The following is a 19,429-nucleotide window of genomic DNA, read 5'->3' on the forward strand; positions in this document are numbered from 1 at the left end:
AGGTGGTAACTGATTGGATTTCTCCAAAACGAAAGCAGGGCCTCATTCCTCACAGAGGTTAGGTAGCTACATCTATGGCATCGGATGGGTGATGTGTCCAAATAGCACAGTCAGTTTCTTTTCTGCAGTGTGAAGAAATTCTAGGAAATACGCAAAATTAGTCAAAAGGTGATAGTTGGTTCTAAATTGTATGGGATGACAAGTCAGCGTAGAGCTTTCAGATAATGAAAAAAATATCTCAAATTTAAATAGTTTTGGCTTTGTTATTAATATTGCATGAAACAAAATAAAAAGTATTGAAAAAATAGAAATTTGGAAAATTTAGGTAAGAAGATGAGAGACTGCTCCTTTACTCTGTTTTTTATTTTTTTTAATCTCCATGGCAGGCTGAACCATTTGTTGCTATACCTGTTCTATGCCTCTGTGCAGCTCTGAAAAATGGAGCAAACCATGAAGTTTCTATTCTTCCAGAAATGTGTGTAAGCTGTTGTCATGGTGGGCAGCTTGTAAAACACTATACATTCATCGGACTCATTGGTCACGCTGTATCCTGTGTCTCAGATGACTGGAAAGGTGACTAGGAGCTTTAGTTGCAATGTAAATAAAAGTCGTCTTTGTGGAGGTGATTTGAATATAAGAGGACAGACCAAATTAGCCCTTGAGAACTATGGAGATAGATTGCTCAAGTCAGTTTGATGGTCCAGGTCCAAAGAGGATTACATTGGTTTGCGGTGATTTATTCTGCCACTTCAGAAAGTCTGTAAGTTGGCATCTATATCTTGCATGTTGATATGGGGCAAGGAAAGAACTGGGCTGTAGAATACAGCCAGACCCATTGTTAAACAAATATCTTCATTTATGCCATGTGTAGCTGCTTAGCACAGTAACTTTCACATAAGAGATCTTCAGTAAACACTAATTGCTTTATTTCTTGATCTTTCAATGTTAGTTAATTCATTTCCACCCAAGGGAGCTCATCATATATGCTATCTGATGAGAGAGTATCGACTAAAATTTCTTGCAGTGATAATTATGGCCATAATTGCTAGCCATTTATTAAAATCTGATCACAAGGATTGGAAATAGGATTTGTCCTTAGAAATAAAAACACAGAGGAAAGAAGACAATTTTTAGTTAAGCCACTGTATTTTATCAATTATCATGAGATCTATATTTAAGGATAAAATTTATGTTTATTAGCACAAAAGTTCTTAGCTCTGGCATACTTACTATACTCATAATACAGAATGTTTCATCATTCCAAAATTCTGATTATAAAATATTAATAATTTGTTACCCAATTGTGTGGCTTAGATGATATTATGTAGGGAAGGGAAATGGATCTTCTTATCATTTTTCTCTTTTTAATTGATGAAGCAAAGTACCATTCAGCAAAGTCTATTTTTTAAAGTATTTATTCAGTTGACAACCAATATTAAACTAAAAGAGATGAAAAATAACATAATTAAGAAAATGATAAATTGCCTGTAGTTTGATATGTATGAGGAAGAAAGGAAGTCTTAACAATTTTCTAACATATGATTAAATCAAAACCTGTGCATAACTTCTGACGTGGTTGAAAGTGACAACTAGTTCTCTTAATGATTCACTAAAGGAATAAATTCAACATCTGAGAAGAATATAAGTACATGAACATAAGGTATTTATTTGCCTTGTTTTGAATAACCAGTTTGGTTTAAGTGGTGCGAACCAGGACAAACAATGGTCCAAAAGAAGTAGTAATAGAAGCGGGGTCTGGCTTGAGTTCTGCCAGGAGCTTTGACCTTGGGGAAGTAGCCTGCGGCATTCACTGGCCCATCTGTAAAAAGAGCAGTTGAATCAGAAGCTCTGTGTGTTCCCAGCCAAAGAAGAGGAAGGAGATCCCTAGGGATTTGCAGCTTAGGCTGGACAACGGAAGTGGGTCCAGGCATTGTACCTGAGCAGTCCCTATGTTTATAACCCATGAGGACCTGCGAATACAACTGAATGTGACATGGCAGAGTTAAAAGGGGGAAAAAAAGACCCAGTTCTAAGTCTCAGATTGTTGAACTTTTGGGCGAGTCACAGCATCCTGGCATCTTATGCTCCCTTATTTGTAAAACGAGGGCGATAGTCTAGATCTCTACAGTTGCTCCTGGTTCCAACATTTAATAACTTCATTTTTAAATAAAATTTTAGAATCTCAGAGATTTTAATGTAAATTGAATATATTTTCAGATATATATCCATTGAATAGGTTAAATGCTAGATGAATAAAATATTATTCAAATGCAGAAAATAGCATATTAGATATAATTTGGAGTCTATCAATTTTCAAATTAATAGATTTAGCGCTATGAGTAACAGCAAAGCAATTATTAATACATAAATTCTAAGTTTAATAATTACCTTTAATTTTCTTTTTTCTTTTCTTTGATGCAACATACCCTCCTTCGGCTATTATTATAATGGTTGTTTTTTTGTTTGTTTTTTTGTTTTTTTTTTTTTACATTAAACAGGATACACCTATTTCCAAAAAGTGCTCACAGAGCCATCCATAAGAAAAAATAATATCGTTGGTTCAAATCATCTCTAATAGCAGAAAAAGCAATCTTTCACTGGCTTAGGACATCTTAGTATTGTTTAGAGAGAGCCACTCATTTTGAGAAAGTTCTGCTAGTAAAAATGAATGTGTTTTATACTTTAATTAACTCAAGATAAATTTTTAGAAACATTCCATTCAATTTGTGAGTAAGCATTTTCAAGTTTTATAGTTAAGACTTCAATGGTATGAGAGCAAGTTTAGAAAACATTTTTATTAGACAAATTGTTTAGACAAATTATACACAGAAAGCTCTGCCACTCATAACTGAGGCCTCCAAAAAGTGTTTTGTGTATTTGTATAATAGGCAATACATCAAAATAGGCCTATTTTAAATATTGTACATGGTTAACAGTTTGATAGCTAAAATCACTGCAACATCTGGTATGTCCCTATATAGCTTTTAGTAAAGGTTTTTTGTTGTTGTTGTTGCTGTTTTAAAATCAGAGTCGTGGATAAGATCATGAATGTTACAAGGGATAAACAAGTTGTGCATGCACTTAGGTACTTGTTACCCTGGAAACAAAATGGTTTTTGCATGATAAGAAATTTTTCTGCCTTACACAGTAGACAATATTTGAAGATTTAGTACAAAAACAGAGACAGTACAAGATGCTCCCCAGAACAGAATTAGCATCAAAATATAATATACCTTAAGAATATACCTCTTAATTTCTCCTAAAGCAAATCACATAGGTTGATTCCTACATCAATCCTAGCCACGGAATGAATTAGATTAAAATAAGTGTATGGCTGCGTAAGAACACAGGATAATTTCTTGCTTCCTACTTACCACATTTTAATTTAAGGATTACAAACAAAGTTCATTCTACATTTCTAACAGTAAGAATGCTACTTTAAAAGGGTTGTGCACAAAGAGGCACTGTTTTTGCTGTCATCCTTCTATACACTTGGCACTAATGTAAAAAATACGTAACTCCTCCAAATAGAACTGAATATAAAAAGGGGGTTAAGTTGAGAGCCCAGAATGGTTATTGTATTTTCTTCTTTAGGATAATGTATGACAGTAATTAAGGCCACATCAATATTTCTTAAGGGCTCCCACCTCTCCCCAACTACAGTTGTATTAACTGGCTTACTGCTTTGGAAGAGAATTTATTAGCCTTCAATGAGCATCTACGTTTAAACTCTTATAGAGTTCTATGTGCTGTTGTGGACGTGGTTCAGCTAATAACATTTTCCATTTAGATAATTAATTAAAAGTAAAAGTATCAAGGTTAGCTTTATACACTGCTGAAAAACAAATGCAAAACCTACTCAAATGAGTTACATCTAGGAACAAATATTAAATTGCCCTGGATGTTTTAATAACAAAAGTATAAAATATTTTCTGTTGGCAAACAATGCAAGTCAGAATAACATTAAAGCAACCTGCCTTTTCTAACTGAAAAGACCCCCTGCACTATACATAGTTCCTGTATACAATACTTTTTTTTTTTAAACTAAAGCTTTATTAAATGAATTGCAATAGCAATGGCCGCCTTTCAATATATATATATACACATTATATAGGTGCATATATATGTATATATATGAGATACTAATTTATTTAACACAAGAGAGGCTTCTGCCATATGATAAAGTTTACTGTACATAAGAAAAAACTTTTAATACTGTACAATCACATAAAGGTCATATGCACTGTTGCAGTGCAAGAGTAGTTTTAACTGTAGTCTTGACTGGCATATTAATGGCTTTTTTGTAATCCTACAAAATTGCATTCTCGTAATATGTGGCCTGAATGGTCTTTAAATTATTTTATAAACACTGCAGGGGTTGCCTTTGGTCCACAGTTAAAGGACACTCAACAGCAGTGGAGCATTGTATGGATGCAGCAGAAGAATGTAAAAAGACTGAAGTTATTGCAATTATATCTTCAAAAATAGAGAAGTGTTACATAAGAGGCCTTTATGTAAAATTAATCCTGCATATATTTTTAGTATGCTCAGTGCACATTTCCTAGACTTGAAGTACAGTATATGAAAAGCGGACTAATAGGATCCTAGTATACTATATTCTGGGGGAACAAGTTGAGTAATGAAAAAAGTGGAGGGAAATGTATGGGAAGAGAGGGGAAAGACAGAGAAAAGAATAGAGGAAAGAGGAGGGAGAAGGTGGGGAGAAAGAACTAGAACTGTTACTAATAATTCTGATTAAAAAAAAAAAAAGTTACATCCATGTTAGTCCCACGTTACAGTTGCTCCTTGCAAAGGGAGTCCTACGAAAGAAACAGCGAAGAGATTTGTTGGATGCTCATATGGAGGTGCCTCGGTCTGGATCATTACCCAAATTGAGCCCCAGAGTAGGAGTTGGTTGATAAGGAATAGATGACATTGTTTTTATAGGACTCCTGAAAAAGCCCCCATTAGGTGCCCTGTGCCTAAAAGGGCCAGTTCGGTGCTCAGGCACGTTGCCAAAAGCGAAACCAGAGGCAGCTTTAGCTGATAGTGTGCGGCTAAGAGTCTGGATCTGCTCTGGGATAAAGGTTGTTGTGGTAATATGAGTGTTCCTGAAATCACTGATTTGCTCCAGTGCTTGTCGTGTTGGCAAAGTGTCAATGTCCAGAGGGGTCAAATCAATTGACGAGGTGGAAAACTGTTTATGGGGGCTGTCGTCATCTGTGCACAAGCTATTTACACGTCTATGGAGGTGCTCCAGGTCAATTTCCTTGTCATCCTGGAGATGAAGAAAAAGAAGATAAGGTTCTCATCAGTACTAGCTTCCATGGTTAAAAAAAAGTAGTTCAGCAAACATGATATGTGATGAACTGAACTTTGGGGTTTATTCATTTAACAAGTATTTATTGAGCACCTAATATGAGCCAGGCACTGTACTAGGTTCTGGGAGTACCGAGGATTCTGAGATACGGTTATCTATAATAAATATTTTTCTTGCAGTACAAAGTTCTAAAATGAACATATGCCACATGCAACTACAAAATATGGGAATAGTAGATAGGTGATTGCCTTGTGTAAGAACAAGGACAGACCAGGTAAAACTGTACAAATAAAAAGTATGGTTTTGGCAACTCATCCTCTCCACTCCCCCCTCTTCTTTACACATGCTTCCTCTTTTCAGGTTGTCTCATTCCAAGTTCGATTTTTGTTCCTTTCCACTACTCACTCCTAATTCTAACTTTCCATTCTTGGAGATAAGCGATACAATATGCTGATATGCTAGTTCACACTAGAGGGTTAGTGACTATTTTAGCATTATTTCTTCTTAGGTTAGAGATATGGAGATTGTTGAGAGAGAGCAATATTCAACACAAGAGAATTAATTTCTATTTGAGAGATTTCATACACTTAAGCTGCCTCCTACCTGAATGAGGCAATAGGGTGAGGTCAGTGGGACATTTAGAGATACTTTCAAGTCATGACATATAAGTGACAGCTTTACTTTAGGGGAGGTATATGCTACACGGCCTCTAAATCAAAGATGTTTTGAGCTATGCTAATGAAGTCTTAGTAGGAAGGTGCTTAATAAAGAAAAAGTAAAACCTCAGATTTCTGGAGTTGAAACTATCATAAATTTCTTAGGGTTTTCACTAAAAGCGAGCATCGAAGCCCAATATTTGAAAAATGAAACTGGCAAAAAGTAAAATTATCCTTTGTTTTATTTATAACCAAGTTCAATAAATTAAAATGGTGATTTTAAAATGTCTATTAATCATAAGAGGAGAAAATATTTGTTCATAAGATTTAGATTAGCTGTCATGAGTTAGAATAGAGCATGTATTTTTTATTGTGCTATGATAGTGCTCCTAAGTGAAAAATATTTTGAGTGCATCACTGTTTTTCTTCTTTCTCATTTCAAAATCCAATAAAAAAAATCCATTAATGTAATATTATCACTGAGACTTTAGAGGGCTGAAAGATACAATTTTATGGTTCCCACAGCAACTATAATGTAGTCATCCATCAACAGATATAATAATGCAAAAATTTAATATCATATATAGTAATTCAAAATATAAGGAGCTTGGGGAGTCCTTAATTTTCAGATTTTTGAGAATACGCGGTCTCAGCTTTTATGTTGCATTAATATCGTCTTTGCATTGAATCAACATCAGTAGAGATACCAAAAGCTTATTCCACAGAGAAAACACTATGATAAAACCTGATTAATTTTTAGTTCAAATTCCATTAATTTATGATCATTCAGACAGGTAGGAAGCTAAGATTTATTTTTGCTGAGCCAAGCTTTTCTTTATAAATGGTGCTAATCAATTCTGCATATACAGCAGTAGGAAGGAATCCTTAGACTAGAAAACAATATGTTTGAAAGAATACGTTAACATACAGAAATTCATGTGCAAATAAGAAGTCATTTTTATTTGTGCATTAAAACATATCCTTTTAGGACTCCCTCTAGGCATCAGTTAGCCAAGGTCTAGTTATAGAAACTTTAAAATGGTCCTTCTTTGAAACTATCCAGAAAATTAAATCATTCAGCAAATTTAGGTTGTTTTCATTTCAGTTTGTGAAGCTTTAGTGAATATGATTTTATTAATGAAAAAAATTCACATTTTTGACCCAGTAGAAATAAGATCCTTATAGATCCCATATTTTTTAAAAATGAAAACAAGGCACATGCCAGTTTAAATGAGATATTATATGTAATTCTGTAGTTATTCTCCCAAATCTCTGGAAAAATTTTAATATGGGTTTGGAGTTGAGCTGACTCAAGAGTAAAGGAGAAATATTGAATTCTAGATGATTCCATGATGTGGATTTGTTAAAAGTTTAGAGTCTTCAGAGCTAGAAATATATAATCACTTCTCTTAGGTCTGTATGCAGATAGAGGGCAGCAGTCACTGGTGATGAAGAGAAAATTCTGATTATCTTACGGTTTAATTGAATTTCTTAGGCTGAATCTTAAAGACACAAGTAATTTACCTATAAGCTAAGCTAATGGAAATAAAATGATAAGCATCTTTGTGAACCGGTCAAGGGAATCACAGCCTTTAAAAAGTCATTGAATTAAATTTTATTGTGAGATTTGGGAGAATTTCAAAGCCCATTATGGCACATGAAATTGTCAGTCTTTCGAATACTGTAGTCTCCTCTTCATTTATCTGGGATGTCCTACAATGGAATTGGTATTGGTCTTGCCAATTATTCGATATCATAGATTTATTTTCACTCTTCCAGGAAAAAAGAAACACGGACCACTCCCAGCCCTTCATCCCCTCCCTTGTGATTATCCTCCCTGGAAACAGCCTGCTTGTTGGCTCAACTTAGTCCCCAAGCTCCCAATCAAGTACCTCTTTTGAAGGGACCCTGGAGCCTTTCCTCTTGTTCCACCACGTCTCCAGCATGGCTATAAAGCAGGAGAGGACAATTCCAGCAGCCAGGATACAAAACACCCCTGCAAAGCTCTTTATGTCCAGGGCACCTCCTTTCTGCTTTGTGTCCACTGAGGAGTACAGGTCACACTGGCCATTCTTTGGCCACCATTTGTGCTTCAGGATATCCATATCACCATTCTGTTGAAGCTCCAGAATCCTTGGAGGGAAAGAACCAATCATGTGTTACAATTATTGCCTGACTGCACAGCACTTCCATTTATAATCCCAGCCCTAGAGGATGGTGGCCTCCAGGGGGACATAAATCTATATAGATTACCCTGCAGATGAAATGCTAGGACACAAAAAACATTATTGCTACAGACAGAGTTGTGCCACAGTGCTTTGCTCCCTCCCTTCCTCTTTTTTTTTTTTTTTTTTGGTTTCATTTTATAATCCTAAATATCCTCCCCGCCCCCATTTGTTGCAATGAGCTTTTACAATTACATTTCAGAGACACTGTTTTTATGTGGTTTCAAGCTGCCGCAGTTCTGTGTTCTTTTCCTACATGCAGAATGATGCGCTAGATCTTAATGCTTTTATGAAGAACGTTTTGCTGCTTAGGGCAAGACGCTGGCATAATGTTGCCCAGCATATGCTACACACAAAGAAATTCAATTAAAAAGACTTCTATTATTTAACACAGTGTGGGAGAAAGCCTTGGGACAAGTTTGAAGTTGATAAAATACATCATTTTTGGTTTTTCACACAACTGATCTAGTTTCCCATTTAATGCCAAATAGGAAATAATCTTACCTTGGAGAATGAGAAGAAAAGTTGACCAGAGGCTTTCAGAAGTAGTTAAATTAAAATAAGAAATACTCTTTTTCTTCTTCTTCTTTTTTTTTCTTTCTTTTTTTCCCCCCTAGAGGCTGTGGGTAGCTGCAAAGACTGCAGCTTTTTAAGTGTGATTTTCGTAGAAGTTTTATTCTCAATTCCAAATAAACTTTTGGCTCTAAGACCTGTCTAACTCTGGGTCTCCAGCTACACCCTTCTCACAGGGTGAGAATGGTCAAGGCCAAGGCCATGAGCCTTTCCAGAGTGAGCACCACCCTTAGGGGTCCTTACAATTTTTTTGTCCAAACAACTCAGAGTGCTTGTGCAGGACCTGGGAAGACCTATTCCCATGAGTTATCTCCTGAGAGCAGATCTCACAGCCGTGGATGAACGCAGGTCCATAGTCCTGAGAGTGTGAACAGAGCTTGGGTGTTTGAGCTCAGGTGCACACATTTTTGTCTGCGAGATCCTTCCCTGTGCAGGACAGAACTGGATGTGGAAGAGAGGGGACGAGTGGCTGACTCCTGTGCCATGGGTCAGTGCAGAACTCCTAGCTAGTCACGACCTAGAAACTTAAACCTGGCTTCCTAGGGGTCAGGAAGGTATATTTGTCAAAGTAAGAGGATACAACATATTTCATCTAACCATTTAGCTTGATTTGTAACTTCTACATAGACAAGATATGTGGACCCATATTTATACTCTTGCTTTAGGCCTTGGATAATTTGGGGGAGAAACTGCTTAAAAATTTAGAAAGAAAAATAGCCTATCCGCAAGGAGTAAATTGTTCACTTTTGGTGATATATTTTCCTATTTACCTGTTTCATTTTTCATGGTTCTATAAGAATGAACTGAAAGATAACTTTGGGGGTGGGATCAACATTCAGTCCGAGTTAAACAACAGTAAGGAAGCCCTAGGGAGAGTTGGTCTGACCTGCCTATCATCCACCTTCAGATAGTGCCACCTGCTGACACTGCAGGGCTGGCACTGCACCGGAGCCTCCCTCACAGCCTGCACTTCTTTCTCATGAAATCGATCTGTCTAAAATTCTGTTGCTTCAGAGTGTTGTTCAAAAAGGGCGGTTAATTTGATGAGTCGAATTTACAAAAATGATGATGAAGGTTAATATTTATATTAATGGATCACCCCAATCCTAGCCTCTATCTTAGACAGTCATTTGTATTTAGAAAATACAGAATTTCTTAAAATAATAAAGGCCATATATGACAAGCCCTCAGCCAACATTATACTTAATAGTGAAAAACTAAAAACCTTCCCTCTAAGATCAGGAACAAGGCAAGGCTGTCCACTATCACCACTGTTGTTCAATATAACATTGAAGGTCCTAGCGAGTGCAATCAGATAAGAGTAAGAGAAAGATATAAAAAGCATCCAAATAGGAAATGAAAAAGTCAAACAGTCACTATTTGTGGATAATATGATTCTCTATATAAAAAAACCTTAAAGACTCCACAAGAACACTACTAGAAACAATAAGCAAATACAATAATGTTTCTGGATATAAAATCAATGTTTAAAAATCCATAGCATTCCTATACTCTAATAATGAAGTGTCAGAAAAAGAAATGGAAAAAATGATTCCTTTTGCAATTGCAACAACAAAAAATAAAATACCTAGGAATAAATCTAATGAAACATGTGAAGGACCTATATAATGAAAATTACAAGACCCTATTAAAAGAAATTGAAGAAGGTACAAAGAAATGGAAAGGTATACCGTGTTCTTGGATTAGAAGAACCAACATAGTTAAAATGACCATATTACCTAAAGCATTATCCAGATTTAATGCGATTCCCATCAAAATCCCATCGGCATTTTTTTTTTTTAAAGAAATAGAACAAAAAACCATCAGATTTGTATGGAAGAACGAAAGACCCCAAATTGCCAAAGCCAGCCTGAGAAAAAAGAATGAGGTTATGCACCTCTGCCCAACTTCAAATTATACTACAAAGTGACAGTAATCAAAATGGCATGGTATTGGCAGAAAAATAGACACATAGACAAATGGAACAGAATCAAGAGTCCAGAAGTAAACTCATATTTATAAGGGCAAAAAATTTTCAACAAAAATGCCAAAAATATACAGTGGAGAAAAGAAAGCCTCTTCAATAAGTGGTGCTGGGAAAACTGGAAAGCCACCTGCAAAAGAATGAAACTAGACTGTTGTCTGTCACCACACACCAAAATGAACTCACAATAGACTAAGTGCCTGAATATAAGAACAGAAACAATAAAATGCACAGAAGAAAACATAGGACCTAAAATCAAGGACCTTGGGCTTAAAGAGGATTTTATGAATTTGACCTCAAAGGCAAGGGAAGTAAGAGCAAAAATAAATAAATGGGACTACATCAAACTAAAAAGCTTCTGCTCAGCAAAAGAAACCGTCAACAAGGTAAAGAGACAACCATACAAATGGGAAAAAGATATTTGCAAGCAACACCTCCGATGAGGGCCTAATATCCAAAATATATAAGGAAGGGGGAGAAATTTTTAAAAATTATGTATATATAGTATGAAAAAAAATGAACTGGCATTTAAAAAAATAAATAAATATAATAGGCATATCAAAAAAAAAATAGAAAACATAGAATTTCTAAAAGCATGTTCCACGAGACACGAGGACCTAGAGGGCTTCTGCAAGAAAAAGGCCCTGTGGTTGTTAATTTTTAAAAAATGCCCTCTTGGAAATTTACAGAGAGGTCAGCGTATTAAAGGCTCTAAAAAGACCTGCAGAAAAGAAAACTTGCATGTTTTTGTTTAATTCAGCATCTCCTAAACTTGTCTGACTTTCATTCCCCTTTCCTCATTTTTGTCCCCCAATAACATAACTTGCAGAGCAAGAGTTTTGAGGAATACACTTGAGAAACAGTGCCTTGATCCGTAAGACCCACAACTTGTTTTTGTATCACATACTTATTTAATCAGTGTCAAAGCTGCTTGCGTGGCCTATCCATGAATACTATTCAAATGACGTTAGCAAACCCTTTAGGTATTTATCCAGCTAAGGACATTAGGTAGTATAGGCATCATTGACTATCTTGAAGGAAAAATTTACTCGTATCTAAAAAAAAGAAATCCTCCTTAAAGCTTATAGCTACATGTAGAAATAAAAGGACACTAGAGCAGCATTTTCTTAGTGGGAATCTATCTAGACACAAAATGGGCTCCTGAGTTCCCCTGTTCCTCCTATAGTGGGCAATGTCTGTGGAAGTGGAAGTTTTCCTCACGGCACTTATCATCCTTTGTAATTATTCGTAGTAACCTAATCGATGGCTGTGTATTCACCCTCTTTCATACCACCTAACTGAGAGCAAGCACATATTCATTGATTGAATATGTTCGACACAGTTTTTGGTAAATGGACTTTGCCCTCAGATTCTACTTTTTTCTTATCCCGCTAATGCCATTTTCTAATTTATTCCATATCCTCCTATTCACTTACCCATTCGATAAATATTTAAAGAGCGATTTCATGCCAGGAGTTTTCTTGGGTACAAAATTTATGTTAAACCACAACTGTACATTCAACCAGAATGGCACCAAGCAACACTGTGAAACTGTTTCTTTTTAATGCCCTCCATTTATGTTTATTTGTTCTCCTCAGTGGTATCTGGTATCACTCACAATGTATTCTTATTATTTCTACCCTTGAAAAATACTTTGGTTTTAAAAATAGTCATTGGAAGTGTCACCTATTTTGTCATTCATTTTGATTCTAACAGTACAGGGCCTTAAATCCAAAGAATTTGTTTAATTCTGGAAATTTTAGAGTCAGCGAGCTGGGTGGCAGGAGTTACTGAGAGAGAAGAGGAAAGAGACATCTTTATATACCTTTAGGTATCATTGCACCACAGAGATCTCTTTATATGATCTCTTTATAATGATCTCATGATGCCATTTGTATTTAGAAAACTGCACAGGTGGCTGAACCATTGCAGGAAGATCCCACCTTTAGAGTACACAGAACAATTGGGCTGTAGGATCTCTCAGGCAAGCTCTGACCAGCCCACAACAGATCCCAGGAATCCTGGCTGGCATGGAATAGAAGTGTAGGAAGGGAAGGAAAGTGTTCTCTAAGTCTGGAGTTCTGCCATTAATTCTTGCTACAAAATCCCATGCTCCTGGAAATTCCATCGAAAAATCTCACTACCCAGTCTTTTTTATCATTTAACAAAAACCTATTTAAGGATTAGATAAAGGAAGCTTAGCAAACTATAATGCACTGCCTTAAAGACTAATGAGATGAGTCCTTATAATAAATGAGGAGATATTTTTCTTTTCAAATGTTGAAAAGCACTTGTACCTTTAAATGAGACTTAAAGTTACATCACCTAAAGGAAAGTTTTTTCTTTCAGTTATGAGAAACATCAATGTGTGTTTTCTTTGTGTGTGTGTGACAACGCAAGAATCTAGGTGCAAAATTAGTGAGCGCAATGAGTTTTTAGTTCCATAGTGATTGTTTTTGTTATATGGGCAATGTCCACAAGATGGCAGTCTTTGCTCATAGAGAGCAAAGTATTACTCCCTTTATAGTGAACCTGTAGATTTGAAATGCGTAAACTTCTTGGTGCTGCAAACATGTAACTACTAGAAATGAAATTGGACATTCGATTGTGACGAACAATTGGATGTGTAAAATTTCTTCTTGCAATGTAGTCAGAAAAATTTCTGCCATTTTTACCCCTGAGTGATGACAGCGATGCTTACTTTTGAAAGTTATGGTAAGAATTAATGAGGCCACACGTAAAGGCATATTGCTTACTGCTTGGCACTTAGTAGGCCACTCAAATTCAAGAGCTGGAATTATTATTGTCAGGATGTGTAACAACTATTTTTTCTTTGGGCATGTTCTGGTACATCTTAATGGAGAGTTATATATTCCCAGACGAATCAGTAAATGATTGATTCACACTGATAGGAACATTGCATTCCCTTCTTTTATCAAAAGTATTAAAAAATTTGTTATCCCATTGAACATAAAAATCTTAGAAGTCTATAAAAACCTAGCTTCAACCTGAAAATGGCTATTGAATCAATCCTGCATGCATTAAATTCTTTATTGATATAAATGAGCAAATTTCAGGGGAAGGGAGTCGGGAAGTAAGAGATCCTTTTTAAACATCCAAATAAGAATATTCAACAGGTTTGTGGCTTTCACTTTGAAAAGCTTTTTACTTACTTTGATGATAACAGCCTCATTTGTGTGTGAGAACTGCAGCAATTATTGATTACTTACCATCCTTCAACTCTAGATAACTTTAATTTTGCCTTTGAATACTATAACAGTTGATTCCTTTCTAATTTTCTTAATTTCTTTACCTTTATGTAAATATCTACTGAGCTGGAAAAAAAACATACTTGTTATTTGAGAAAAAGGACAAGTGACTTTTTTTGTTATTTCTGCTGAAAAAGAATTCAAGGGTTCGCAGAGATTTTAACAGAAAAGAGCAGGAATTCGTTTTTCAGCCATGCATATAGGGGCTCCTGAGATTCTTCTGTAATTGTAATTTCCTGCTCACATTCATAGAAGCATAAATTCTGTTTCCTTCCCTATCATCGATTCTATAAATGAGGAAACTGAATCATATAGAACAATAATTCCCAATTATCACATTCAACACACTGAGGTAATTTATGTAGTATAGCCAGAGATGAAAGGCCAGGGGATCCAGCCACCGCAGGCCCTGCCTTGGCTATCTTGAAGGCTGAATGGATCAAATATGTCAGCAATGTCCTAGCACATCATCTAAGACACATCTGCTGTAAAGCACTGCTGTAGAGACTGAATGACTTTTTTTAGTGACTGACAGGAAATAGTTGAGCTGGGGAGAGAACTTGGGTCTGTCTTTCAGCAAATTTCCGTCTCTTCCCTATGTAGCTGCTAATGCGTACTTAGAGAAGAGCCATCTCATTTAGTTTCAGAAATTTGTGGAACTCTGAGTAAAATCATCAGTATGTTTCCTCTAAACCCAACAATATAATTGTAGTATGATTGCAAATTTATTCATGCTACAGTTTGGATGTACAAAAAAAAAAAAGTAGCTTTTCTATGTAACGTAATTGATCTTCCTCAGGAGGACTGGGCCCTCTGAGTGGTGAGAACAAAACTAAAATTAGCTCAATATGATTTAAAATTTAATCTGATCTAATAATTTAACATGTCTCTAGCTTTAGTTCAATTTACTTGAGAGAATTACTCAATCCTTCTGATTCTTCCCTGTTTCCCTTGCTCTTTTCTAAGATGGCATCAGGATTTATGCTGGATGACATTATATCCTCTATATTGGGACTTGGGGAGAGGGAACTGCTGGCCTCTGTCTGGTCCTCGGATTTCTAGGGCAGCTCTCCTTTGAGGTGTGATGGGCTTGGGACCTGTCCTTAGATATTAGTTGGTGATTGGTATTAAAGTCGACAGAGGCTTCGAGTTTGCTAAAACTGACCAATGTCTTTCTCACCTCTGTTAGGGCTTGTGGGCTCTTTCCTGCTGACCTGGCCTCCTCTGGCTCTCTTGGGTGCTATATACCTTTCTTAGCTTCTGCCATTTTCTTCATCCAGCCTCTCACTATTCTGTAGCCCTTCAGACAATACTACAATGTTACCTTGTCACTTACTGTGGAATGTCCCTACAATGGTCTGTGTGCTACAACTCAGCATTTATATCACAGGGGAGCAAGAGATGCCTGGGAAGGAAGATCGAACCTGGGCTTTTCCTTGATCACGCAGCTCTGGCTTCACAACCATCTGAGGTCTTCTCTATTGGTGCAGAGCCTGATATGACCAGGAAACTCCCCTCAGAAATGCTGATGGGGAAGGAGGCATCAGGCAGGCCTTTTATCCTTGGCGTGCATTTCAGTATCTGGAACGTCCCTCCACTTGCCCATCACACATCCCCTGCACTCTACAGGAAACCTCTGCCCCAGAAATGAGACAGTTTTCCTTTTGCTTTATGGGAATCCTTCTTACACCCCAGGTCTTCAAACTTCTTGGCCTGTCGTGGTGAAAGTCAGCTTTAGCTACATAATGATAGAAACTCTATGATCTGAGACCTCCAGGCATTTCTTCAACTTGGAAATATTGAGGCAACTTGGGGCTAAGGATTGGTGAGGATGAAAATACATTATTTTAATATCTCAGAAACGTTGACCTGTTACTTCTGAGTTTTATGTAGCCAAAATTAAAAAAAATATTTAGGATACAGTCTTATTGCTTATTGATGTTTCATGCCACTTACCACTGAGAAAGAAATTTGGGAATAACTGAAAAAAGTATTTTTGACACCAAGTGGATCTCTTTTGGTCCAGAATACCCACATTGTTAAATTTATTTGCTGGGTTCTCACGAAATTTTTCTCTCCATGGTTACTGAGAAAGAGTTAATAATAGCATGCAGACGATTTTCAGAAATCAGCTCAGTAGGCTTTTATTAATCATTTCTTCCATTCTGGGATTGGAAAGTGTAGGTAAATTGTATTGAAGCAAAAAAAACTTATCAAAGATTCAGATTTAGTATTTAATTAAGTGTAGTGCACTTTGATTACCATATCTGATATCATTATTTGAATGTCAGAGTTGTAAAAACAAATTCTATCAACTTCCTGTGAATCAGGTATTAGTTGATCTTTTTCTTAGGCAAAATCTTTTAATGATCGATAGTAGTATTAGATACAACAAATATTTATTGACAACATGTAATACCTCAGTGATACCAAATAGCCTAAAAGAGACAAGAAACTATTTTCTTTCTTAAGTGAATTTTTAACTAGTTCTTCCAGTTGAGCCTAATGCTGATTGCTTAAATCTAATCCACAAAGATTTTCTAAAATCATACAGGTTTATGGTGCTTCAAATAAGTTCACACATAATCATTTTTTAGACTGGAGGTTAGTGAACTTTTTGTGTTAAGGGCCAGATAGTTAACATTTTAGATTTTGTGGGCCATATGGTCTCTGTTGCAGTAATTTGACTCTGTCTTTATAGTTACAAAAACAGGCCCGAGACAAATTTGACCAGAGTATAGTTGCTGACCTGTTTTAGGATTCCTCCCCTGACCCCATTAAATAACTCTGAAGTCAACAAGTTCCCATTTCACTGATATATTGAAGTTTAGAAGGCTAAAAGGACTTGGCCAAAGTCTCTTCATGTGAGAGATTTCGTAGTAATCAGAAAACTCCCAACAAGAAAAACCTAGGACCAGATGGCTTCATTGGAGAACTCCACCAAACATTAAAAACAATCTTCCTCAAACTCTCCCATATCAAAGAAGAGGGAATACTTTTAAACTAATTCTATAAAGCCAGCATTATTTTGACACCAAAACCAGATAAGGTAGCAAAAGAAAACTTATAAACCAACATCCCTAATGAATATAGATGCAAAAATTCTCAAGAAAATATTATCAAACCAAATTCAAGCACACATTAAAAAGATTATATACCATGACCAGGTGGGGTTTATCCCTGGGATGTAAGGATGGTTCAACATATGCAAATTAATAAATGTAATATGTCACATCAATAAAATAAAAGATAAAAATCACACAATCATCTCAACAGATTCAGAAAAAGTATTTGACAAATACAACATCCTTTCATAATAAAAACCCTTAACAGATTGGATATAGAAGAAACATACCTCAACACAATAAAGCCCACATACAACAAACCCACAGCTCACATTACATTCAACAAAGAAAAACTGAATGTTTCCTCTAAGATCAGGAACAAGGAAAGGATGTCCACTCTCACCACTCCTACTTAACATAGTACTGAATGTCTTAGGGCAATTAGGCAAGACAAAGAAATAAGAGGCATCCAAATTGGAAAAGAAGAAGTAAAATTGTTGCTATCTGATGATAATATGATCTGATATATAAAAAATCCCAAGGAGTCAGTCAAAATTGTTGGAATTAATTAACTACTTCAGCATATGGAAATTAAATGCATTTATTTACATCTGAAGAAGAAAGAAAAAAAAAACTATCCCATTCACAATAGCATCAAAAACAATAAAATACTAAGGAATAAATTTAATCAAGGAAGTGAAAAATCTATACAATGAAAACTATAAGATTTTGTTAAAAGAAATCGAAGACACAAACAAATGGAAGGACATCTCATGTTCACGTATCAGAAGAATTAATATTGTTAGAAAGGCCATTCTACCCACAGGCATCTATAGATTCAATACAATCCCTGGCATTCTTCACAAAAATAGAAGAAATAACCCTAAAATTTGTGTATGGAACCACAAAAGACCCTGAATAGCTCAAGCAATCCTGATAAAAAAGAAAAAGCTGCAGATATCATGCTTCTGGATTCCAAACTGTACTATAAAGCCATAGTAATAAAAAAAAAATTGTGATATTGGCATAAAAGTAGACACATCAACCAATGGAACAGAATAGAAAGCCCAGAATTAAGTCCTTGTATATATGGTCAAGTAACATTTGACAAGGGAGCCAAGAATACCCAATGAGAAAAGGATAGTCTCTTCAACAAATGGTGTAGGAAAACTGGAGAACATGCAGAACAATAAAATTAAACCCCTATCTCACACCACTCACAAAAAAATAACCCAAAATGGATCAAAGACTTAAGCATGAGATCTGAGTCCATAAAACTCCTAGAAAAAAATGTGGGGAAGAAGCTCTATGATATTGGTCTTAGCAATGAGTTTTTTAACATAATGTCAAAAGTACAAACAACAAAGCAAAAACCAACAAATGGGACTACATCAAAATCAAAAGTTTTTGCTCAACAAAAGAAACAACTAAAAAAATGAAAAGGCCACCTATAGAATGGGAGAAAATTATTGCAAACCATATATTGGATAAGGGTTAACATCCAAAAACATATAAAGAACTCGTCAACTCAATAGCAAAATGCAAAAAAAAAAAAAAAAAAAAAAAATTGATTAAAAAATGGGCAGAAGAACTAAATAGACTTTTTTTTTTTCCGGAGAAAACATCAAAATGGCTAACAGACACATGAAAAGATGCTCAACAACGGTAATTATCCGGGAAATGCAAATCAAAACCACAATGATATAATCACCTTGCACCTTAGAATGGCCAACATCAAGGAGACAAAAGACAACAGGAGTCATGAGGATGTGGTGAAAAGTAAACCCTTATACATTGTTGGTGGGAATGTAAATTGGTCCAGCCACTATGGAAAATAATATGGAGGTTCCTCAAAAATTTAAAAATAGATCTACCATATGATCCAGCAATTCCACTTCTGGATATATACTCAGAGGAAATGTCAACAGGATTTCCACATGATATATGCACTCCCATGTTTATTACAACATTATCTGTGAACAACCCAAGTGCCCATCGAGAGATAAATGTATAAAAAAGATGTGGTACACATACACAATGAAATAGTATTCAGCCATGAGAAAAGAGGATATTCTTACATTTGCACCAACACGGATGAAACTTGGGCACAATATGCTAAGCGATATAAGTCAGACAGAGAGAGACCAGTACTGTATGATATAACTTATATGTAGAATTTTAAAAAGTTAAAACTGTAAAAAACAGAGAAAACGTTGGTGGACGGTGTTTAAAGGTACAAACTGGTAACTAGTAGTAAAGCTACAACAGCAATCATATTACAATATATAAATGTGTTAAAGTCACATGCTGTACACCTTAAACTTACACAGTTACATG

The 19,429-nt window shown here is 35.8% G+C and overlaps 1 protein-coding gene across 3 annotated transcripts in view; it reads right to left on the reverse strand.

Moving 5' to 3' along the window:
• GRID2 (glutamate ionotropic receptor delta type subunit 2) overlaps nt 1-19,429 on the reverse strand; it is a 1,244,053-nt gene that overhangs the window by 28,123 nt on the left and 1,196,501 nt on the right. For 2 of the 3 annotated variants that reach the window (XM_036227697.1, XM_036227699.1), the window contains exons 15-16: nt 7,869-8,109; nt 2,340-5,278 (exon numbers count right to left, since the gene is read on the reverse strand). In XM_036227697.1, the coding sequence (XP_036083590.1) occupies nt 4,856-5,278; nt 7,869-8,109 (664 nt within the window). In that variant the 3' untranslated portion in view covers nt 2,340-4,855. Of the gene's footprint in view, nt 1-2,339; nt 5,279-7,868; nt 8,110-19,429 lie in introns of those variants that run through there. The other variant, XM_036227700.1, reaches the window with a different exon arrangement.

This window comes from Rousettus aegyptiacus, unplaced genomic scaffold (genome assembly GCF_014176215.1).
Source record: "Rousettus aegyptiacus isolate mRouAeg1 unplaced genomic scaffold, mRouAeg1.p scaffold_m13_p_10, whole genome shotgun sequence".
Classification (NCBI taxonomy): Eukaryota; Metazoa; Chordata; class Mammalia; order Chiroptera; family Pteropodidae; genus Rousettus; species Rousettus aegyptiacus.